The sequence below is a fragment of the Rosa rugosa genome, chromosome 2 (assembly GCF_958449725.1).
Source record: "Rosa rugosa chromosome 2, drRosRugo1.1, whole genome shotgun sequence".
NCBI classification, from domain to species: domain Eukaryota; kingdom Viridiplantae; phylum Streptophyta; class Magnoliopsida; order Rosales; family Rosaceae; genus Rosa; species Rosa rugosa.
Window position 1 is genome coordinate 60,837,068 of NC_084821.1, and position 25,543 is coordinate 60,862,610.

Genomic DNA, 25,543 nt, shown 5'->3' on the forward strand with positions numbered 1-25,543 from the left:
CAACACAGAAACTGCTGTGCAAAACACCTAACTTCGCTGAATTACTGAGAACTTCTCGGATGGAATTAAGAACTGTACCCTATATGCACGGAAAGCCCCATGTGTCTAGTTTCTGAGGAATTTTACGGTTTGCGATTCTGACTTTTCTAGAAGGAGTTATGGCAATTTAAGTGAAGGCAGTTCTGCTTGGACGGGAATCTGCAACATCTTTTACAAGTTCATGTCTAGAACCGAACTTCGCTGAATTACTGGGAACTGCTCGGATAGAATTAGGAGCTGTACCCTATATGCACGGAAAGCCCCATGTGTCTAGTTTCTGAATAATTTTACGGTTTGCGATTCCGACTTTTCTAGAAGGAGTTATGGTAATTTAAGTGAAGGCAGTTCAGCTTGGACGGGAATCTGCTACATCTTTTACAAGTTTATGTCTAGAAGGCCCAGCACATATATTTGGAAATCTTCAGTGTGCCACATCATCATTATATATGTGTGTGTGTGTGTGTCTCTTTGTGTGAGTGTGAATTTGTTGTAATTTGGCTTATGGTGAAATTAGATGTTCTCATACTTCTATATAGAATATGTGCAATATTTACATGTCATGACTACGGTTGACCGATTCGATCGGATTCAAAAATATGGTGAAATTAGCTAAATTTTTTACCACACTGATAATTTATTATAATAATCTCATCCAATGGTCGGTTTTTCCATTTTATTTGAATTGATAGAGGTTGCCCTTTGGACTGTATGATATATAAATATAGGTTTATAAGAGTAACTAAGTTTGACCTAACTGATCGAATTCGAAACAAGAACCAAATTGGCTGGATTTTCTACAACCATCATAAAACATTACAATCTCTCCATCGAGCGGTTGGTTTCTCCGAATTCATTTTCCATTTCATGGTTGTTTTAGAATGAACCTCAATAATTTAAATGCAATGTATAAGTCAATACAACTTTAGGAGGCAAATTGGTATAGGTCAACGTCTTTGTAATTAAAATTGAAGTTTTTATCTTATGGTCACGCACATCCATCGATGGAATATTTACAGACGTGATGTGAAAAAATAAGCACATTTCGCAGTCGTCATGCCATCGGTCAACTAAGGAGACATACAAGTGACGATGGTTGACCAATTCGATCGGATTCTAAAATAAGGTGAAATTAGCTAAATTTTTTACCACACTCATAATTTATTGTAATAATCATATCCAACGGTTGGTTTTTCCATTTTCTTTGAATTGGTAGAGGTTGCTCTTTAGAGTGTATATGATATAAATATAGGTTTATAATAGTAACTAAGTTTGACCTAGTTGATCGAATTCGAAACGAGAACCAAATTGGCTGAAATTTTTACAACCACCATAAAACATTACAATCTCTTCATCGAGCGGTTGGTTTCTCCAAATTCATTTTCCACTTCATATTTGCTTTAGAATGAACCTCAACAATTTAAATGCAATGTATAAGTTATACAACTTTAGGAGGCAAATTGGTATAGACCAACGTATTTGTAATTAAAATTGAAATTTTTATCTTATGTCCACGCACATCCATCGATGAAATATTTACAAACGTGATGTAAAAAAATAAGCACGTTTCGCGGTCGTCACTCCATCGGTCAACCAAGAAAACATACAAATGACTACGGTTGACCAATCCGATCGGGTTCGAAACTATGGTGATATTGACTAAATTTTTAACCACACGCATAATTTATTGTAATAATCACATCCAACGGTCAATTTTCCCATTTTCTTTGAATTGATAGAGGTTGTTATTTGAAATGTATGATATATAAATATAGATTTATAAAAAAATTAGTGTCTTTAAATATTTATTTTCCTTGAGCAAATCTCTCGTCACTCAAATCCTCCTTAAAGAGTTTCATCCTATCGAGATCATCCTCTACAAGTTATTTCCCATATCGAGATCATCCTCTACAAGTTATTTCCTCCTCAATTAGATATTCACGCCTTGATCGAATATTTCCACCTTGATCAGATATTCCCACCTCAACTAGATATTTCCACCTCGACCAGATTTTTCAGCCTCGAGCGAATATTTCCACCTCGATTAAATATTTCTGCCTTAACTAGATATCTCCATCTTAACAGGATATCTCCTCTAAACAAGAAATCTTCTTATTGAGAACATAGCAAAACACGTAAAAAAGATAACCAAAAACTACATTATTTTACATAAACTCAATCATTGTTCATATACTTAAGCATTGTTTATGTTTATGCTAAAGTATGATCAAAATATCATGGAGCTCTCCACAATGAAAACCGTTAAGATAATTGCAATAAAGATACCCTAAACCCATTTTTATTTTTATAAAAACATTTTTATTATTATAAATGACATATTGAAAAAAAAAAAAAAAAAGCGGGATGTTTTGGTTTCATTTACCGAAGGCGGGGAGAGTTAAAAAAAAAAAAAACAAAGCGCTAATCTAAAAAGGAAAAACAATTAAGAGATAAAACCTAAGAGAAGGAAAACTCTTTACTTCTCTATCTCTCACGGTGCAGCCTCCCTCTCTGCATCTCCCATCTTTGAATTGAAGCTCTCATCTCTATAGGTAAGACTAGATTCATCTTTTTTCCTCCTTGTACACAATTATTGTATTGTTTGATTAACGAAGGTCTGTTGGTGTCGAAAAATTCCGTAGAGGAGTTTGACTCACCAATGAATGCGGACTGGCGCGGGAGCTGACCGGGAACAATCGAGAAGCTTCCCTCGAGCGTTGACTCGAAGTTTGACCGTCGGCTCGAGGAGGAGGGGGGGTACCTGCAGAAAACTCTCCGATGCCTAAGTCAGTACGTTTCTTAGTAGTGGAGTAGAGTGAATTGGAATTCGATGCATTACCTTGATGTCGAGCAGCCTATTTATAGGTGTACCTCGGCGTGGGCTGCAAGTAAACTTGCACAGCAAGCCGTAGTGACTTGAGCGGCACGCCACCATTAAGGCCGTATTTACTCCTGCAATAACCGTCACTTATTGGCGGCCATGATTGTCATACTGAATGTCGCATTTATCGTCGCATTTACAGCTACATTAACCGTTGCATTTACTATTGTCATTACTTCTCTTTAATTGCCTTGATTGCAGGGTCAAATTCGTTGACCACCCCCACAATGCCCCCAAATTTTCTCTTTGGACATTTGTCCAAAGAGGAAATTTCCCAAAATCTGGACTTCTCTCTGGACACCCATGCTTCTCCCTTGGACACCCATTGTGAAAACCATCTCCAAAGAAGGCCTCAGATTTCACGAGCCCAACCTCTAAGCCTATGTCAAGTCACACCTAGCTCGACCCAGGCCCAATTTTCGTTTTCTTCTTTTTTCCTTTTTTTTTTTTTTTTTTTTTTTTTTTTGAAACGGGTCAGACCCGACCCGATTACCCCACCCCCAGGCCTGAGTTCATCCCGACCCGGATAGGTCCCCGACCCTGTTTTGCCTCCATTTCCGCCGCGGCCCAAGCCGGCCTCCTTCCGACCCGGATCCGGCATGATTCCGGCCGGATTTTCCGACTCCTTGTTGCTGCGAGAATCTCTGGATTCTCCTTTGATCATACCATGATTTATCGCTGCATTACCCCTATAAAGAAGATCCCAATTTCAGTTGGTTCCTCACACCATCTTCGACTTCGCCGGCGACGCCTACTCTTGACCCCAGCTGCTCGATCTCGGCTCGCCTACACCCCGATCGGCCCCAGACCTGTGCGGCCCAGCCTCGTCGCCGTGCTGCCGTTCCAGCCCGCAGTCGGGTCTTAGCACCACTTTGCCCGGCCTCCAGCCCCGCGCGATCCGGCCACGGCCCTAGCACCGCACGATCCGGCCACGGCCCTAGCAGTGCACGACCCATCCTTGGTGCAGCAGACCCACGTCGCCCCAGGCCCTGGTCGGTGCTCCTGAGTTTCGCCGGCGACTCCCCCGCCGGTCAGCCTCCCTCACCTGTCCGTGCCCCCTAGCTCGAACCCGACCTGGTACTTCTCTTTTCTTTGTCTTCTGTTTCTTCCTTTTTATTTCTTTTATTTCATTTTATTTGATTTTATCTTATGATATATGATACATATATTTCCCTTCTTTTGCACGTTTATGCGTAGGAACATTAACTACCTTTTTGTTCTTCGTAGTTTCTGCCTCCCGCACCCATGGTTCGCATCAAGCACACTGATTCAGCAAAAATCCAAAAGAAAACTCCAGAAAGAGTTGAGGAGTCCGTGCCTTGGAAACCGACGGATCGCGACATCGAAAAGTACATCGAGGAGTACTCCATACCGAAATCTGTTAAGCTCTTGCCTGTTCCTGCGGACGCCGATATTTACACTGGCAAAAACTTGCCCGTTGGTACCTTGATTTTATCTCCTCAGCACCTGAGATTTATCAGGTTTCCCGTACACCCCGTCTTCCAACTCATGTGGGCCGTACTTGGTTTGCACCCACTTCAACTTAATCCGCATGCTTATCTTCTTCTATCTGCATTTTTAATCATGGGTTGGAAGTGGGGGGTTTCCTTAGGACTTTCAGATTTTCTTTATCTGTACAATTGTGCCAGGATTGGTAAACTCAGATATTTTAACTTTACTCCATATCCGAAGATGAAGGTGTTCGGGGGTTTATCCAATAACTATCGAGGATGGAAATCCAGGGCCTTGTTGATCACTGGTGGATGGCGCTCCCCTGAGCTAGATCTTTTGCCCCCGAGAGCGTTCGCAGACGACCTTGGTACGTATCTTTACCGTTTTCTCCCCGTACTTAATTCCCTCTACGGTGCCTGCCGATAAACTTTCACTTGTTTTTTTGTTTCAATCGCAGCTTACAAACTCTCTCAAGCCAAGGTCAATCTTCCCCCCAGCCGTATTGCGTGGTTAGAAAATCACCTTGTGCAAAGAAAGTGGTTTCCTTCTCAGTTTATAACTCGTGAGAATCTTCTCGAGGCCGCATCCAACCGCCCATCAGCTTTATTTGGCCGCTACCAAGAATATATCGACCATGCGCTCTCTGGGAAGGAACTAGCGCTTCATGTTGTACAGATTGAGGACAATTTCTACATATCCGACGAGTGCGAATCACTATTTGCTGAGTATCTCGAAGTCAAGGACACCTTTCGTTTAATAGTTCCTTGTTCCGCTGTGGTCACTGTCGAGGGGGATGAAGCAGGAGAAAGCCTTGAAGTAGAGGAAGGAGGGTCCCAGGATAACGTTTCGGATGAAGGAGTTTCGTCTTGTTCGGTAAGGGAGCTACCTCAATCGGTTCCTCCTCCTCGGAAGGTGAGAAAACGTAAGGTCGGAGATCTCGTAGCTGGCAATGGCCCATCCCATTCCTCTCGAGTGGAACCGGTTCGAGACATTTCGTTGCATTCTCCGCTGCAGAGGGTTCATCTTACTCCGCCACCCGTGCTAGCTACCATCTCTCATCCGTCCCCTCGAAGCGCCCCTGCGTCCTCGGCGACCCAGTCGGTCATGATGCCTCCTCCTCCACCCAAAGTCCTAGAATTAAGTTTCAAGAAACGCGACAACTCCTATGTTCTGGCAGGAGAATCCTTGTTTGCCAATGGTCCGGCCGCGTCAGCGGTAGCCAGTGCCTTTGCATCACTGAGCCCCAATTCAGAACTGCTTCCTATGAGTCCTACGGAGCTTTACAATGACATGTGCGCTTCTCAGCTAGATGTGAGTACTTTTTCCTTTTTCCCATTACTTTCTCCTTGACGCAAATGATTTTTGCTCTATTCATTTAGTTCTTTCCTTCCTGTACAGGCCCTCATGGCGTCTCACCATTTCCTGCGCAGCCTCGACGCCTTCCAGTTGAAGCAACAACAACAATTGGACGAGGCGAGTCGCCAACTCAAATCCCAGGAAGAGGAGCTTAACGAACAGATGAAAACAATGGTGGACCTAAGTCACCTCCTCGAGGACAAAGATCGTCAGATATCGACATTGAAAGCCGACTTGGACTTAGTAACTCGGAGCAAGGAGGAAGAGTTCGAGAGAGGGGCTGCTCAGATGAAGCGCGTATCAGCCAAAAATTTTCGGCTGGGGTGGAATCAAGCCTTGACCAGAGAGGAGGACAGGTGCTATGTTGGCCCCGACGAATTCGACCGTTACTACGGATTTGCCCCTATGTGCTACTCTCCCATTCGAGGCATGTTTCCTGGGGACGTCCCCTCACCAGCATCCAGCGCTTCGGAGGGCCATGACCATGGGGGTGAGGAAATGTCCTCTACCCCTCGATCTAAATGAATGTCTGAAAGGACAAGTGTTGCTTTCATTTGCTCCTTTGTTCCGCATTCTGAGTTCCTCATCTTTCTTTCTCGTAGTCTTGTTGCTCTTACCCTTGTTGGATTCCTCCTTCGGGATTGTCCCAACTACTGATATTTGTAATGAGCCTTAATAAAACAGTAATACGTTTCTTTTGACATGCCTTCTTCATTATTGAGTACTTTTCTCTTCAATCGTCTTTGAACGATTGACACTATCGTTCCCTCGCTTATCCGCCTCCTCAAGTATTTACCAACATGCCTTAAACTACCAATCACATGTACTAACCTTGAGTGCTTTGCTTGATTGCTCCCTCGAGAGCTTGCCTGTTCACTCTACTTACCTTGAGTGCTTTGCTCGATTGCTCGCTCGAGAGCTTACCTGTTCACTTTTTTGTCTCTTCGAGAATTCACCTCCTCGAGAGAAACTCATCTCCACGAGCCTTTGCTTTATTGAGAGTTTTTCGTTTTAAGAAAAGACTTGCTTCCTAAGAGGTTTTCCTCTTGAGAAAAACTTGCCTCCTCGAGAGTTCTCCTCTTCGAGCACTGTTTTTACATTCCCAACATGCCCCCTTGTTTTTCTTCTCTGTGCGCGCAGTCGCTCAGGGAGAAAAACAAAACAAAACGCAATGTACTGGAGAATTGGAAACCAAACCTGGGTTACCAGCTGGCGATAGCTTATGGGAGTGCCCCCAGGCTCTGAGGAGTTGACATCCTCTATCAATCTCGTAGTAGGGTGAGGCACGCCGTCCCGCTTGGAGCATTACTGTAACTATCCTACTCGAGGAACCAGTCCTGAAGCATTAGGGCAACTGTCCTACTCGAGGAACCAGGTCCTTCGTATCAAAGCAACTGTCCTACTCGAGGAACCAATTCGTAACCATTAAGACAACTGTCCTGCTCGAGGAACCAGTTTTGAAGCAACAAGGCAGCTGTCCTGCTCGAGGAACCAGCTCCTATGAATCAACACAACTGTCCTGCTCGAGGAACCAGTTTTGAAGCAACAAGGCAGCTGTCCTGCTCGAGGAACCAGCTCCTATGAATCAACACAACTGTCCTGCTCGAGGAACCAGTTTCGAAGCAATACGGAAGCTGTCCTGCTCGAGGAACCAGCTCCTATGAATCAACACAACTGTCCTGCTCGAGGAACCAGTTTGGAAGCAACAAGGCAGCTGTCCTGCTCGAGGAACCAGCTCCTATGAATCAACACAACTGTCCTGCTCGAGGAACCAGTTTCGAAGCAATACGGAAGCTGTCCTGCTCGAGGAACCAGCTCCTACGACTCGACACAACTGTCCTGCTCGAGGAACCAGTTTTGAAGCAACAAGGCAGCTGTCCTGCTCGAGGAACCAGCTCCTATGAATCAACACGACTGTCCTGCTCGAGGAACCAGTTCATACCCACCCCCGCCCGCAAGGAGGGTGAGGCACGCCATCCCACCCCCGCCTGCAGCGAGGGTGTGGTCCATCATCCCACCCCCGCCCACAGCGAGGGGTGAGGCACGCCATCCCACCCCCGCCACCGGCGAAGGTGTGGTCCATCATCCCACCCCTGCCCACGGCAAGGGGTGAGGCACGCCATCCCACCCTCGCCGCCGGCGAGGGTGTGGTCCATCATCCCACCCCCGCCCTCGGCGAGGGGTGAGGCACGCCATCCCACCCCCGCCTGTAGCGAGGGTGTGGTCCATCATCCCACCCCCGCCCTCGGCGAGGGGTGAGGCACGCCATCCCACCCCCGCCTGTAGCGAGGGTGTAGTCCATCATCCCACCCCCGCCCTCGGCGAGGGGTGAGGCACGCCATCCCACCCTCGCCTGTAGCGAGGGTGTGGTCCATCATCCCACCCCCGCCCTCGGCGAGGGGTGAGGCACGCCATCCCACCCCCGCCTGTAGCGAGGGTGTGGTCCATCATCCCACCCCCACCCTCGGCGAGGGGTGAGGCACGCCATCCCACCCTCGCCTGTAGCGAGGGTGTGGTCCATCATCCCACCCCCGCCCTTGGCGAGGGGTGAGGCACGCCATCCCACCCTCGCCGCCGGCGAGGGTGTGGTCCATCATCTCACCCCCGCATGCAGCGAGGGTGAGGCACGCTATCCCACCCTCGCCGCCGGCGAGGGTGTAGTCCATGAGGTCGCCCTTGCTAATCGAGCAATAATTCTGTCACTTTGTCCATTGCCCTTAATCGCATTTCGACATGAATTGTAAACGAAAATTACAGGAGTATTTGCTAAATGCTGATCGGTGTTACCTGGGTTGATGCCCATTTGCTACTTTGTATAAAGACTCACCGATGTGCCTCTAGATTTCAGCTGCGAGCCCTCGAGGGCCGGCCTGGTTACGCTCATCGATCACTTTCCTCAGCACATGCTTCCTTAGAGCCCTCGAGGATTGGTCTGTACTGGCTCTTCTTATTCATCCAATAAGTGTGTCGCTTGCCCCCTCAGCGTGAGGTCTGCTTAAGCCTTTATCGGTGGCGCCGCCGGCGCCCGTGCTTATTAATCTGTTGGTTTGGCAAGCACCATCGCTAGCCTTGTCTCATCCGCAGCCTTTACAACTCGTTAATCAGAGGCAAGTTTGGATCTTGGATTAGGATCGGGGTACGTCCAAACTTTTATTACTTCGGGCTTGTATTCCATCACTCCCAGTCCTTAGTGACGGAAATGAGATTTCCAATGGCGCAGCTCCCTCCATCACTTTTTAGGGAAAAGTGCTTCCCACAGACGGCGCCACTTGTTGGTGCAGAAAAATTCCGTTGAGGAGTTTGACTCACCAATTAATGCGGACTGGAGCGAGAGCTGACCGGGAACAATCGAGAAGCTTCCTTGGAGCGTTGACCTGGAGTTTGGCCGTCGGCTCGAGGACAAGGGGGGGTACCTGCAGAAAACTCTCCGATGCCTAAGTCAGTACGTTTCTTAGTAGTGGAGTAGAGTGAATTGGAATTCGATGCTTTACCTCGACGTCGAGCCGCCTATTTATAGATGTATTTCGGCGTAGACTGCAAGTAAACTTGCACAGCAAGTTGTGGTAACTTGAGCGGCACGCCACCATTAAGGCCGTATTTACTCCTGCAATAACCGTCACTTATTGGCGGCCATGATTGTCATACTGAATGTCGCATTTATCGTCGCATTTACAGCTACATTAACCGTTGCATTTACTATTGTCATTACTTCTCTTTAATTGTCTTGATTGCAGGGTCAAATTTATTGACCACCCCTACAATGCCCCCAAATTTTCTCCTTGGGAATTCATCCCAAGAGAAAATTTCCAAAGCTCAAATTTCTCTATGGGCTCCACATCTTTATACTTCTCTTTGGGCACCCCTCTTTGAATTTCATCTAGGCCTTCCTCGTGTTTGAAAATGTAGATGCCTGTATAAGAAGATCCTCGTTCCTTGTTTAGAGTCGGCATCTCATCTCGTCGACGACGCCGATGCCGACGTGCCCAAATCAGGACTCAAATCTGCCTTTGTCTTGCAGCCATTCTAGTATCGGGTCTTCGCGTCGCGGACTTGTCTGCTTGTGGCATCTACGGTGCCTCGCCCACAACGCCGAAGCCTAGTTTCTAGTCTCACCTGCGCTCGGTGCCCCCGCTGAGCTACCTTGTTCCTAAGCCGTGCCCCCAGCGCAGCTCAAACTAGACTCCGAGCCTGAGGTACCCTACTGCGAAACTCTTCCTCTTTTCCTTTCTTAGTCACCTAACATTCTGCGACGTCGGCCTCGACGTCATGACGTCTCCTTCACAATGACCATGACGTCGACATCGGCGTAGGCGTCGATGACATCTTCTTTAATGTTTGCGGCGTCAACCTCGACGGTGGTGATTTTTCCTCAATAATCTCGACACCAACCTCGACGTCAGTGACATCCTTCTCAATAACTACTATGCCAGCCTCGACGTCGATGATGTCGCTCTCAATAACCTCGGCGCTAACCTCCACGTCGGTATCAACCTTGACGTCGGCGCCAACCTCGACGTCGGTGACGTTTTTCTCAATAATCTCAGTGTCAACCTCGACGTCGGCGCCAACCTCGACGTCGATGACTTCTTTCGCAATAACCTCGGTGCTAACCTCGGCCTCGGTATCAACCTCGACGTCGGCGCCAACCTCGATGTCGATGACTTCTTTCGCAATAACCTCGGTGCTAACCTCGACGCCGGTGTCAACCTCGACGTCGGTGATGTCTTTTTCAATATCCTTGGCGTCGACCTCGACGTCGGCGCAGGTGTCTATTTTACTGAAGGCAAGGGCGTCTCGACGTCGGCGTAGGTGTCCACTTCGAAAAGGGTGCTTCGACATCGGTGTCCATTTCGACGAGGGTGCCTCGACGTCGGCGTCCATTTCGACGAGGGCGCCTCGACGTCAACTTCGACAAGGGTTCCTCGACGTCGGCGTCCTATTTCGACGAGGGCGCCTCGACGTCGGCTTCGACAAGGGTGCCTCGACGTCGTCGTCCATTTCGACGAGGGCGTCTCGATGTCGGCGTTTCGTCGTCGGCGTCGGCGTCCCTCTCGACAAGGGAGCCTCGACGTCGACGTCCATTTCGAGATCGACGTCTATTTCGACGAGGGTGCCACGTCATCGACGATCAGCAAAGGTACCTCGACGAGGGTGCCACGTCGTTGGCAATCAGCAAGGGCTCGACGAGGGTGCCACGTCGTCGGCAATCAGCAAAGGTACCTCGACGAGGGTGCCACGTCGTCGGCAATCAGCAAGGGTACCTCGACGAGGGTGCCACGTCGTCGGCAATCGGCAAGGGTACCTCGACGAGGGTGGCTCGACGAGGGTGCCACGTCGTCGGCAATCAGCAAAGGTACCTCAACGAGGGTGCCACGTCGTCGGCAATCAGCAAAGGTACCTCGAAGAGGGTGCCACGTCGTCGGCAATCGGCAAGGGTACCTCGACGAGGGTGGCTCAACGAGGGTGCCACGTCGTCGGCAATCAGCAAAGGTACCTCGACGAGGGTGCCACGTCGTCGGCAATCGGCAAGGGTACCTCGACGAGGGTGGCTCGACGAGGGTGCCACGTCGTCGGCAATCAGCAAAGGTACCTCGACGAGGGTGCCACGACGTCAGCGTCCATTTTGAAGAGGGTGCCACGTCGTCGGCAATAGGATTTCGACGAGGGTGCCACGTCGTCGGCGTAGGCATCCATTTTGACAAAGGTGCCACGTCATCGGCAATCAGATTTCGACGAGGGTGCCACGTCATCGGCGTAGGCATCCATTTCGACAAGGGTACCTCGACGAGGGTGCCACGTCGTCGGCTCTCCTATGTGCCCCCTTGTATTCCATTCCCTTAGTTGCCCCTTTGTTTTTCTTGTCTGTGCTCGCAGACGCTCAGAAAGAAAAACAAAACGAGAGTAAAATATTCGAGGCATGGAGCTGTGCAAAACAATAGAATAAGGGAAACCAAACCGTGATGGTGAGTCTATCCGCCACGCAATGGTTACACACCCTATATCCTGCATGATTAAAATTCGTCACGCCATCCCACCCCCGCCTGCAGCGAGGGTGTGGTCCATCATCCCACCCCCACCCTCGGCGAGGGGCGAGGCACGCCATCCCACCCTCGCCTGTAGCGAGGGTGTGGTCCATCATCCCACCCCCGCCCTCGGCGAGGGGCGAGGCACGCCATCCCACCCCCGCCTGCAGCGAGGGTGTGGTCCATCATCCCACCCCCGCCCTCGGCGAGGGGCGAGGCACGCCATTCCACCCCCGCCTGCAGCGAGGGTGTGGTCCATCATCCCACCCCCGCCCTCGGCGAGGGGCGAGGCACGCCATCCCACCCCCGCCTGCAGCGAGGGTGTGGTCCATCATCCCACCCCCGCCCTCGGCGAGGGGCGAGGCACGCCATCCCACCCCCGCCCGCAGCGAGGGTGTGGTCCATCATCCCACCCCCGCCCTCGGCGAGGGGTGAGGCACGCCATCCCACCCCCGCCTGCAGCGAGGGTGTGGTCCTTCATCCCACCCCCGCCTGCAGCGAGGGTGAGGCACGTCATCCTACCCGAAGCATTAAGGTAACTGTCCTACTCAAGGAACCAGCTCCTATAAATCAACTGTTACTGTCCTACTCGAGGAACCAGTGTCGAACCATTAAGGCAACTGTCCTACTCGAGGAACCAGCTCCTATGAATCAAACGTAACTGTCCTACTCGAGGAACCAGTTTCGAACCATTAAGGCAACTGTCCTGCTCGAGGAACCAGCTCCTGCGAATCAAATCAACTGTCCTACTCGAGGAACCAGTTCCGAACCATTTAGGCAACTGTCCTGCTCGAGGAACCAGCTCCTACGAATCAAATCAACTGTCCTACTCGAGGAACCAGTTTCTACAAATTGAATGCAACTGTCCTACTCGAGGAACCAGTCATACATATTAATAGGACTGTCCTACTCGAGGAACCAGTCCCAGTGATATTATTCACGTAAGAAATACAAAATACATAATTTCAATAGTCTCTCGAATGAGATATCAACACGCGCAAAAATCACTTAAACTCTTTTATTTTTCTTACCTGAGTTTTACGAGTTGTGCCATCTTTAGATCAAAACGAAGTCACCATATTATCGTACCTTCTCCATTACTTGAGATGAATTTCGGCGCCAACCTCGACGTCGGTGTCAACCTCGACGTCGGTGACGTCTTTTTCAATATCCTTGGCGTCGACCTCGACGTCGGCGCTAACCTCGACGTAGACCCCAACCTCGACGTCGGCGACGTGTTTCGCAATAACCTTAGTGTCGACCTCGATGTTGGCGTCTCGTCATCGACCCTTGTTGATTCCCACAGACGGCGCCACTTGTTGGTGTCGAAAAATTCCATAGAGGAGTTTGACTCACCAATGAATGCGGACTGGCGCGGGAGCTGACCGGGAACAATCGAGAAGCTTCCCTCGAGCGTTGACTCGAAGTTTGACCGTCGGCTCGAGGAGGAGGGGGGGTACCTGCAGAAAACTCTCCGATGCCTAAGTCAGTACGTTTCTTAGTAGTGGAGTAGAGTGAATTGGAATTCGATGCATTACCTTGATGTCGAGCAGCCTATTTATAGGTGTACCTCGGCGTGGGCTGCAAGTAAACTTGCACAGCAAGCCGTAGTGACTTGAGCGGCACGCCACCATTAAGGCCGTATTTACTCCTGCAATAACCGTCACTTATTGGCGGCCATGATTGTCATACTGAATGTCGCATTTATCGTCGCATTTACAGCTACATTAACCGTTGCATTTACTATTGTCATTACTTCTCTTTAATTGCCTTGATTGCAGGGTCAAATTCGTTGACCACCCCCACAAGGTCCTATTTGCAAAAACAGAACAAAAGTTCGATCGAATTGGGATCGAATGGAATTTGGAAGTTAATTGGGTATGTGCTGCCAAATATGTAAGCCATTCTTCCTCTTCTTCTTCTTCTATCCGTTTCTATTTCGAATTCCCCAAATTCATTTCAACTTGCATATACTGGAATCTGTGGCTTACTTGCTTATGTGCAATAACAAATCAATTACATAACGGGTCGATTGCTAGTTATTTGTAAGTGTTTCGAGTGAATTGCTTATACTTGGTTCCTTGGATTGAGGTGTCTTCGGGTTAGTTTCATAATTAGTTGATTTGATTCTTTTCGTGGTGGATTATGTAATCCCAAGTTCAACACAGAGGGTATAATAATTGGGTTGAAATTGACTCTTAACACATGACTGATATATCTAACTTTATAATCGAATGAAGGTAGAGTTGCAGGGATTGAATAATTTTAATGTTGGATGAGATATGATGATGTCAATTGTTTGTTCTTGGGCGGTCATCATTGAAAATCTAGAATTAATGTGCAGTAAGAGGGATGTTGTGATCTAAATCTGTATGGTTTTTTTGGTTGTGAGCCTTCCTTTGTGATTATTTTATGCCCTTGTAAGTCATTGAGCTGATATCTAAATGTTAGTTATATATGTTCTGAAAAATTGTAGACTCTTCCATGGGAATTTGGTCTTCTGTGGTCTTGTTTCATTTTCTGGGTTAGTAAACTATGCATACCAACTGTTTGATTTAAGTTCTGACTGAAATAAAAAATAGAACTTCATTCAAAATATAGGTTACAAAAACCAACGAAAACAAAGTGCTTGCCTCCACTACAATCTTAGGCTAAATCTAATTGCCAAGTAACCCAGTTAAAGTAAAAGATATTATAAGAGTCAAGTATAACAAAGTAGTACGTTAATTACTTAACTGAATTGAAATTTCCACTCACAGAACAAGAGAGTTAGGCTATAATTTTTTTTTTCCAACTTTATGTTCTGTTCTCTGATCTTTTTTGGTTGGACAGAGAGAAGGCTTCGGTGTATAACAATAGGTAATGCACCGAGTAAACGCTCTCGTGTGCAAACTACTGATCAGCCATGCCCAAATGGATCCAGTTCTACTTCAGGTAATTCTTCAATTTTTGTTTTTTTTTTGGTCTGAAACTTCAATTTTTGTTTTGCTACAACAATATTTACAGAAAGTTAGATTTAACTTATTTATTTGACTCATATTGATTAATTTAACATGTGTGTGTAATAACAGGTAATGCAATGAGTAAATGCTCTCGTGTGCAAACGACTGATCAGCCATGCGAAAATTCTGTAGAAGATGGACTCAATTCCTCGCTATAGGCTATAGAATGTATAACGACGAAAATAAATTTCATCGCTATACAATACACAACTTATGACGACAAAAATAAATTTTCTCGTTAAAGATTATAATATGTACGACGATGAAAGTAAATTTCATCGCTATAGGTTATACAACTTACAACGACAAAAAATAAATTTCCTCGCTATAGAATATAATATTTATCGCGATGAAAATAAATTTTCTCGCTATAGACTATACAACCTACAACGACAAAAGTAAATTTCCTCGCTATAGACTATACAACCTACAATGACAAAAGATAAATTTCCTCGCTATAGACTATACAACTTACAACGACAAAAGAAAATTTCTTCGCTATAGCAAATACAACCTACAACGACAAAAGTAAATTTCCTCGCTTATAAACCTTATAACCTATATCGACAAATGTAAAGTTCCTCGTCATTCAGTACCTTTGGCGAGGAATATACCATATAACCTACATCAACAAATATAAATTTCCTCGTCATTGAGTACCTTTGGCGAGGAATAGTTTTCTCTCGTACAAGATACATATAAGGAAGAAAATAAATTTCCTCATTAAAGATTGCTTATAGTGAGGAAAGACTTCCTTGGCAAAAGATACCTACAACGATGAAAATGTTTTTTCAAATTTTTTATTATTTATAATTTCTAAATTATTTACATATCATTAGCGAGGAAATAATACTTTAGTGATGAAATTTATTTTATCGGGAAATATATTTAACGACTATTTTCTGGTCTTCCAAATTTTTTAGTGAGAAAAAAGTATGAGTTTAGGCGAGGAAAAAAATTGTAGCTAAAGAATAACGGCGAGAAAAAAATATATTCATCGCGAAAAGGGATTGGCGAGAAAATAGTATTTTTCTCGCGGAAACTTTTCTTGACCACCCTACCGCGAGGAACGGGTGACCAAAATATTTTCCTCGCGAAAACACTACGGCGAGGATATCTCAGTTTTCAGCGACAAATTTGTTCCTCGCAAATTAGCATTTTGGTTGTAGTGTTGTCTGCATGGTGCTTTACTCGAATACTTCCAAGTGCTCATTGAGTTCTAAATCTGAATTAAAATACCATGTAAATACCATATTTAACTTCTATGATGGAATTATAATCAACTTACTATATACCTCTTCATGTGACATTAAAACATGATGTCGAGGCCAAGCGGCATGAGTACCGGTAGCTTGCTTTACTGTAAAAATTTCAGCTGACACATTTGGGATGGGGAGTTTAGCATCTTCCTTGATGGGCACATCAACTGAGATACGTATATTTTCTGCTCCTAGTGGCACTCCATGTATCGGCCCATCCAACATTATTACAGTTCCCATTGCAACAATGTTATCTTTGGTGTCTACTACTAGCTTGCATTTTTTCCCCTTAAATAATTGAATTGAAATCATAAGCTTATAGTGAACAACATACCAAAGATACTTATAATGAATAATACAAGTAGAAGAATGCACAGGTCACAAAGTTACATACCTTTTTTACAACATTTGTTGTCTCAATAGGAATATATGCTTTCTCTGTTGAAGTTATCACATTGTCATCTTCCAATGCTCCTCTCTGCCTCATCATCAGTCCCCCTTTATACAATTGTTTTGCCTTCCATGAAAATATAAAAAATGTCAAGAAGATACAAATGAGAAAAAGATAAATAAATTATAAGAATTTATGTACCTTCTTGCTCTCTCTACTGCTGTCAATTGGAGGTGGAGTATCATCCATTTTTTGAACCTTTTTGGCAGTAGCTTTTTTCTCATTTTCTTTCTCCGATGCCACCTTAGATACCTCCTCCTTAGAAGACTTATTTTTCTCCTTGTCGACGGAGCAACTAGCTTTTTCAGATCCATTATTAGATCTGAACATGTCTCGCATCATGTTTAGTTTAACTGGATCCAACTTCTCGGGATCCAATAATAAAGTAAACATGTTGATCTGGTTTTTTATCAATTCCAACTGCTGTTCCAACAATTGTGTCTTGGTTGCAGGCTTATATCTAGATGTATTAAAGTACACCTTATGTGTAACAAATTGTCCAGCACCTCTTACACTGCCCGATTGCTCAGGTGTCTCCAAAGCTTGAGTCAAAATGTCGTTTCTACTAACAGCGGACACAATTCCCTCCCTCACATCTTTCGTTAAAGCATCCTAAGACAGATTAGAAACACCAATGAATACTTAACTATCTAAAATGATGTAACCATGTAAACGTAATATTTAAGGTGATTAAGTCTGATAAATCTCAACTCACAATTTTCTCAACACGTTGTTTGGTTGTCTCACTCAAATAGTTACCATCTTTATAGACACGCCCTTTCTTCCATAAGATGGCTCTATCAATATCGGCTTCAGTCCCTAACTCCATTTTCTGTATACATAAACATGTAATTAGATCATATCCACATGCATAAGTGTACATCAACATATTCATACCAAAAATCTGCTTACTAGTTTCTCTTCCAAATTAGCATAGCCTTTCCTAGACATTCGATGATCATACTCATGCAAAGCTAGTCTCTTTGAGTGGTCCTCATGAATTTCCTATTAACACAAACCAAAAGCTTGAGATTTTAACAGTTTAAATGCCTAACAATGACTCATCAGTACAAAAAATTAAGTAATAGAAAGAGGACACTTAAAGCTAATGTTAAACAAAAGATGTGGCCTACCAAAAATTCCGGAGTTAATCGAGACTTCACAAAAGCTTCCCACTCAGGTTGAGTAATAAACTCATATTCTTCAGGTCGCCGATCTTTATACTTCAATATATATTTTGTAGTTAAAGTGCTCTTGAATGATTTCCATTTCCTTCTTGCACTACTCAAGACATCTTTCTTGCTTCTTGGATCCACAATGAATGATTTCTGGAAATATGCAAGAAGACAAGTATTGACTCATTATCAAAATTTATTCAAGGTACAAACAAAAATTACAAGGAAATTTTTTTACTAATGCTGCACATACCTGAACCATGCTCCATATCATTTCTTTAAGTGAATTCTTCACTGCTGGCCAAGTCTCATATGTGATTGGGATAGTAGTTCGAGCCATTACCCCAATAAAAGTAGCTAGCCTCTTCCCTCCAAGACCAATTGGTTGCCCCTTTTTGTTATATGTCACTTCCATTCGAGCCCCCTTACACCTACCATGAATAATATCAGACATGAGAGTTGGACCTCTTCTCTTCTTCTCGTCAGATGGCAAGTCATCTTCAGTGGCATGATTTTTTTCTTCTGAATCCATATCTTAACACCTGAAAAAATCAAAAACAAAAACAGATCAGCAAAACCACATCAATACAAAACAGTTCAGCAAGTCAATATAACACAAAAACACATCAGTACTAAACGTCAAGCAAATGAACTAACATGAAGCAAATAAGATCAGAACTAGCATCATGCCAACAACAACATCATGAATCCGTTAATTATCTAAAGTAGAAGTTAGTCAATTATATGCTCTTCGACCCATGTGCCTTCACAATCATTTCTCACATAAACTGCATCATTCTCAGTCATTATATCGAATGTATTAACAGATGGCAGTGCATGGGGAAAAGATTGATGATCAAGTGTAGTATCTCCTAGCTCATCTTCATTTAACCAGTCCAATTGAGGTGCTTGCAATACAACTGACCACCTTGAGTCTGCTGGATCTTCAATGTAAAATACTTTTTGCACAAGATCAGCTAAAACAAAAGAATCAGACTTGTGCCCAATCTTACTAAGGTCAACTAAGGTGAATCCAAAATCCTCTACTTTTATCCCTTTCTTACTGTTTGCAACCCAATCACATTTAAACATAACTCGCGTGAAGCTATTGTAGTCTAACATGCAATGAACTCCAATACGGTAGATCAAAGAATATTGATTTTTTTTTTCCAGCAAGTGGTAAGCTGATCATTGACCACTTTTTTTTTGGAAACATTAACTTCATCGCTGGCCTTTCTTTTTCCAAGTTGAACTTTGACCTTTGGTCTTTTGGAATTCAACAGCTTCTTCCCCCATGATGATTCAATCCCTTTGACTCTTTCAAGAATTTCCTCCCCGCTTAAAGGATGTGGAACTGTTCCAAACTCTTGTTGACCATTAAATGAGGTCTTTTGTTTCCTGAAAACATGATCACTCGGCAGATATTTTCTATGGCCAGCAAATGAAATCTTATTACCAAACTTTAGCCATTCAGAATGTGTATTATCACTGCAAATTGGACATGCTTTATATCCCTTGACACTACAACCACACAAATTCCCATATGCAGGGAAGTCATTTATTGTCCATAGCAAAATAGCCTTTAACATAAAGCTCTCTTGTCTATATGCATCATATGCCTTAACACCAACATCCCACAAAGTTTTTAAATCTTCTACTAATGGTGCCAAATAGACATCAATGTCATTACCGGGCTGTTTAGGACCAGATATTAACATTGTTAGCATAATAAATTTTCTTTTCATACACAACCACAGTGGTAGGTTATAGGTGACCATAAGAGAACCATGAGGATTTATTCCATCTGCTGAAATTGCCAATCGAAGGTTTCTATGGTCATCCCCAAAATCTGGCCACATGTGGTCTACAAGCTTCCATGAAGGAGAGTCCGCTGGATGCCGAAGTTTACCATCTTCTTCTCTTTCATCAGCACAAGTATTTTTCAGTTGAAAGAGAAAACAAATGAAAGGTAATTGCAGAACCACATTTCATGGAGTTCACTTGTTTTTCACTTTCTAATACTTGTTCTGAAATTAGACTGGAATCAACAGACAAAGAGCCACAAAAGACAATAATAAAGTCAGAACAAAAACATTATTAATTAATTACACACAAGAAAAGCAGAATCAGAACATTTGCCAAAGGTAAACTAAAGCATAATGTGGGGAACACCAATTGGCAATGCAAGTCGATCAATATACAGATTACAGAACATCCACTAGATGCAGTGACGGTAGCAAGGCAAACAAATCCTAACTACCTATAAGTTGTAACAATTAGCAAGCAATGAAATAGAATAAAACCTTCAAAATAATGAAGACCGTGCACAAGAACTAATTTAGCCTTACTAGAATTCTGTAGTTCCAAAGTTCGTTACAATCTGGATTCTGGAAATGTTTGAAGGTTTGACTTTACTATTGTTTATAGACAAATATGGGACCTTTACACTTAGTTGAGGAATGCTTGTATAAGTTGTTAATGGAAATAAGGTCAAAGCAAGACTTCAGTTCTTTTTTCAAGTGCCTTTCTCTTTCCAAAAGTTTTCTGCATCTATTTACTCTAGCTAGCTCTCTTCTCTTCCGGAGTTTCTTTGCTAGAAAGAGAGCTCTTGGCTTTTCAGGTAAAGTACCTATGCTGGGCCCTAATTTTTATCCACTCCACAGTAATTTGTTAAAAGAAAATAAAAAATATTTGATTCCCTCACTTGCACTGCACAGGAGCTGCTGCAGATTGATCCCCTTTTATATGCTTAGAGGTTGCCTTCATCTTTCTTGTTGTGTAGGAAATCCAAAACCTAAAAGAATTAGGGTTCACGTGCTTAGGTGAAGTTTTCCTATTGGCTCTTGAACTTGATGACTTATTCCAACCATTCACATCATGCCAATTGTCCATCATAAGTCGGAATATGAAGCAGAAACTCGTCTTCGGGCTTCTTGGTGTGATTTGGGCCTCGAAACATAAATTCCCGTCCAACCTCAGATTCACGCGCAGCCTGACTTTCTTGTACTAAATCGGCCATAACTTCCTCTAGAAAAATGATATCGACAAGCCGTAAAAAGACCTGGAAACTAGACATCCGAAGCTTTCCATGAATATAAAGATAATCCTCTGAATCGTTCTGAGCTGGTCTCAGTGATCTGTCAAAGTTGACTGATCTGCACAGGCAGATTTGCCGATTTTGCCTTTTAGTCCCTCTTCTACTTCTTTTCTCCTTCTTTGCTCCAAATACCTATAAAACAAGTAAACAACGTAAATAACGAGAAAATACACTAAACTAACAAAGAAAGTGACAAGACCCGCCCCGGATTCCACCTGGAATCCGAAGTGGCCCTGCGGGACCCACTTTTAAAGAAGGTTTACCAAAAATTTCGGCATAACCTCCCTTAAAAAGGGACAACCCAAAAACCTGCGGAAAACAAATTTCACTTCTAATAATCCAACCACATACTTCTGGAGCCACCCTGCTCCCATCATTCAACCAACCCAAACTCAAAAATAATAATAGTGTATCAAGTACTTCAAGTCTAAGAAACTCCAAGATTTAGGATACTACAATTCACAAAGTTAGGTCGTAGACCTCAAATATAATTCATTACAAGTCTGGGTCACAAATCCCATAGTAATCAGAGCAAATCTAGGAACGTAAATTAACATAGAGTACAGTAGGTTAAACAGGTAACCTACGAAATGTGATGACGGAAGCGGATGCGGTCACTATGGCTCACTCCTGAACGCCGAGCAGCAATACTGTAAACTGGGCATTTGAAACCGAAGGGCCCAGGGGAAAAGTATTGAAAAACACGTTAGCGTGAGTGGACAAAAATAAACAAATTTTAACAAAAGGAATTTAATACTTTCCCCATTTATTTCTCTAAAAACTCCCGATGCATGCAATGTTTGAGGACAACAAAACAAGAGAAGTTCTGTACAAGAAAAACCGACTAGCCCCGCTAGTCACAAACTAAAAGAAAAGATTGAAACTCCGGTACTCAAGAAAGTAGGACCAGCCCCGTTGGTTAAACAGAAATCGAACTAGCCCCGCTAGTCAAAAATAGTAAAGTGAGTAGGGGAAGACGATAGCCATACGAGTGAGCGTCCCAGGCTAAAGTACTCCCATTACTCCCGTAATATACCCTTACGCCACTAAGTGTAGCGACTAAGTTTTTTGCGAGGAATTTATTTTCCTCAGTAAATGTCACTTTTTACGAGGAATATTTCGATTCCTCACTAAATGTCATTAGGTTTTCTGTGAGAAACATATTTTCCTCACTATACACCACTTTGTACGATGAATATTTTAGTTCATCACTAAAGGTGACCATAATTTGGTCTTCTAAATCATCATGTTATTAGCGAGGAAATATGAAACTTGGGTGAGGAATGTTTTCATTGCGAAAATAATATTCAATGAGGAAATAATGATTTCGTCGTTATTACTTTGGCGGAAAATTATGTAAAACCCGCCAGATTCAATGGTGACAAAACTATGGTTTCCTCGCTAAAAGTACGTGTTTTACTAGGAACTATTTCCTCGTCAAAAGAAGCAATTAGGGAGGAAATTAGGATTTCGTCGTTATTTGTTTGACGGAAAATTATGTAAAACCCGCCAAATTCAAGGGTGACAAAAGTATGGTTTCCTCACTAAAAGTCTGTCTTTTACGAGGAACTATTTGCTCGTCAAAAGAAGCAATTAGGGAGGAAATAAGAATTTCGTCGTTATTTGTTTGGCGGAAAATTATGTAAAACCCGCCAAATTCAAGGGTGATAAAAGTATGGTTTCCTCACTAAAAGTCTGTCTTTTACGAGGAACTATTTGCTCGTCAAAAGAAGCAATTAGGGAGGAAATAAGAATTTCGTCGTTATTTGTTTGGCGGAAAATTATGTAAAACCCGCCAAATTCAAGGGCGACAAAAGTATGGTTTCCTCACTAAAAGTCTGTCTTTTACGAGGAACTATTTCCTCGTCAAAAGAAGCAATTAGGGAGGAAATAAGAATTTCGTCGTTATTTGTTTGGCGGAAAATTATGTAAAACCCGCCAAATTCAAGGGCGACAAAAGTATGGTTTCCTCACTAAAAGTCTGTCTTTTACGAGGAACTATTTCCTCGTCAAAAGAAGCAATTAGGGAGGAAATAAGAATTTCGTCGTTATTTGTTTGGTGGAAAATTATGTAAAACGCGCCAAATTCAAGGGTGACAAAAGTATGGTTTCCTCACTAAAAGTCCGTCTTTTACGAGGAACTATTTCCTCGTCAAAAGAAGCAATTAGGGAGGAAATAAGAATTTCGTCGTTATTTGTTTGGCGGAAAATTATGTAAAACCCGCCAAATTCAAGGGCGACAAAAGTATGGTTTCCTCACTAAAAGTCCGCCTTTTACGAGGAACTATTTCCTCATCAAAAGAAGCAATTAGGAAGGAAATAAGGATTTTGTCGTTATTTGTTTGGCAGAAAATTATGTAAAACCCTCCAAATTCAATGGCAACAAAAGTATAGTTTCCTCGCTAAAAGTCTGTCTTTTACGAGGAACTATTTCCTCGTCAAAAGAAATCATTAGGGAGGAAATAATGATTTCGTCGTTATTTGTTTGGCGGAAAATTATGTAAAACCTGCCAAATTCAATGGCGCGACAAAAGTATGATTTCCTCGCTAAAAGTCAGTCTTTTACGAGAACTATTTCCTCGTAAAAAAGAAGCAATTATTAAGGAAATAATGATTTCGTCGTTGTAGATTTTGGTGGGAAAAAAATTATAATTAAGGGGGGAATTGGCGGTACTTAAAAAAAGTCAACCATATTTTTTTTTGGCTTGGCACCGGAAAAAAATAATTAAAAAACATAAAACATAAAACATAAAACAAAAACCAATACCAATATTATAAATAGATGACGACCAAACCCTAACATAAGGTTTCTCTCATAGCAGCTCTCTCTAGAACTCTGGTCTGTGGGTTAACATCTTACATCCTATTGTTTCCTTTCTTCCATGAAGATGAGATTGTAAGATATGAAGAACTGAAGGAGCATGCCAAAATTAGGCCGATGGAGGACCGCCTGCCCGGAGGGCCAAAAGCCCGGCCCGGCCCGTCAAAAAAGCCAGCCATAGGCCAGGCCCTTAAAAGCCCGCAAACAAAAAATATTATATAAATAACACAGAAACTGTTGTGCAGAACACCTAACTTCGATGAACTACTGGGAACTACTCGGATGGAATTAGGAGCCGTACCATATATGCACAGAAAGACTCATGTGTCTAGTTTCTAAATAATTTTACGGTTTGCGATTCCGACTTTTCTAGAAGGAGTTATGACAATTTAAGTGAAGGCAGTTCAGCTTGAACGAGAATCTGCAACACAGAAACTACTGTGCAAAACACCTAACTTCGCTGAATTACTGAGAACTTCTCGGATGGAATTAAGAACTGTACCCTATATGCACGGAAAGCCCCATGTGTCTAGTTTCTGAGGAATTTTACGGTTTGCGATTCTGACTTTTCTGGAAGGAGTTATGGCAATTTAAGTGAAGGCAGTTCTGCTTGGACGGGAATCTGCAACATCTTTTACAAGTTCATGTCTAGAACCGAACTTCGCTGAATTACTGGGAACTGCTCGGATAGAATTAGGAGCTGTACCCTATATACACGGAAAGCCCCATGTGTCTAGTTTCTGAATAATTTTACGGTTTGCGATTCCGACTTTTCTAGAAGGAGTTATGGTAATTTAAGTGAAGGCAGTTCAGCTTGGACGGGAATCTGCTACATCTTTTACAAGTTTATGTCTAGAAGGCCCAGCACATATATTTGGAAATCTTCAGTGTGCCACATCATCATTATATATGTGTGTGTGTGTGTGTCTCTTTGTGTGAGTGTGAATTTGTTGTAATTTGGCTTATGGTGAAATTAGATGTTCTCATACTTCTATATAGAATATGTGCAATATTTACATGTCATGACTACGGTTGACCGATTCGATCGGATTCAAAAATATGGTGAAATTAGCTAAATTTTTTACCACACTGATAATTTATTATAATAATCTCATCCAATGGTCGGTTTTTCCATTTTATTTGAATTGATAGAGGTTGCCCTTTGGACTGTATGATATATAAATATAGGTTTATAAGAGTAACTAAGTTTGACCTAACTGATCGAATTCGAAACAAGAACCAAATTGGCTGGATTTTCTACAACCATCATAAAACATTACAATCTCTCCATCGAGCGGTTGGTTTCTCCGAATTCATTTTCCATTTCATGGTTGTTTTAGAATGAACCTCAATAATTTAAATGCAATGTATAAGTCAATACAACTTTAGGAGGCAAATTGGTATAGGTCAACGTCTTTGTAATTAAAATTGAAGTTTTTATCTTATGGTCACGCACATCCATCGATGGAATATTTACAGACGTGATGTGAAAAAATAAGCACATTTCGCAGTCGTCATGCCATCGGTCAACTAAGGAGACATACAAGTGACGATGGTTGACCAATTCGATCGGATTCTAAAATAAGGTGAAATTAGCTAAATTTTTTACCACACTCATAATTTATTGTAATAATCATATCCAACGGTTGGTTTTTCCATTTTCTTTGAATTGGTAGAGGTTGCTCTTTAGAGTGTATATGATATAAATATAGGTTTATAATAGTAACTAAGTTTGACCTAGTTGATCGAATTCGAAACGAGAACCAAATTGGCTGAAATTTTTACAACCACCATAAAACATTACAATCTCTTCATCGAGCGGTTGGTTTCTCCAAATTCATTTTCCACTTCATATTTGCTTTAGAATGAACCTCAACAATTTAAATGCAATGTATAAGTTATACAACTTTAGGAGGCAAATTGGTATAGACCAACGTATTTGTAATTAAAATTGAAATTTTTATCTTATGTCCACGCACATCCATCGATG

General features: G+C 43.1%; 1 protein-coding gene and 1 long non-coding RNA gene across 2 annotated transcripts; one reads left to right on the forward strand and one right to left on the reverse strand.

Annotated features, from left to right (window-relative positions):
* Positions 1–2,510: 2,510 nt before the first annotated feature.
* LOC133734641 (uncharacterized) lies at positions 2,511–15,003 on the forward strand. Its single transcript, XR_009858438.1, has 4 exons — positions 2,511–2,588; positions 13,577–13,644; positions 14,581–14,682; positions 14,820–15,003. It is a non-coding gene; the product is annotated as an uncharacterized LOC133734641 (long non-coding RNA).
* A 934-nt stretch (positions 15,004–15,937) lies between these two features.
* Positions 15,938–18,167, reverse strand: LOC133731201 (uncharacterized). The gene is made up of 8 exons (XM_062158631.1): positions 17,889–18,167; positions 17,594–17,788; positions 17,358–17,465; positions 17,176–17,292; positions 16,602–17,072; positions 16,404–16,526; positions 16,039–16,297; positions 15,938–15,975 (listed from the first exon to the last, which is right to left on the reverse strand). Exons 1-8 carry the CDS (start codon positions 18,165–18,167, stop codon positions 15,938–15,940), a joined length of 1,590 nt encoding a protein of 529 aa, XP_062014615.1.
* Between the last annotated feature and the right edge of the window lie 7,376 nt (positions 18,168–25,543).

Excerpts from the sequence above, each read along its gene's own strand:
- LOC133731201 (XM_062158631.1), bottom strand. The coding sequence starts at position 18,167 with ATGGATTCAGAAGAAAAAAATCATGCCACTGAAGATGACTTGCCATCT. Across the intron at positions 17,073-17,175 it reads AACAACGTGTTGAGAAAATT|GATGCTTTAACGAAAGATGT; the intron begins GTGAGTTGAGAT and ends AATCTGTCTTAG. Across the intron at positions 16,298-16,403 it reads CAACAAATGTTGTAAAAAAG|GGGAAAAAATGCAAGCTAGT; the intron begins GTATGTAACTTT and ends CAATTATTTAAG.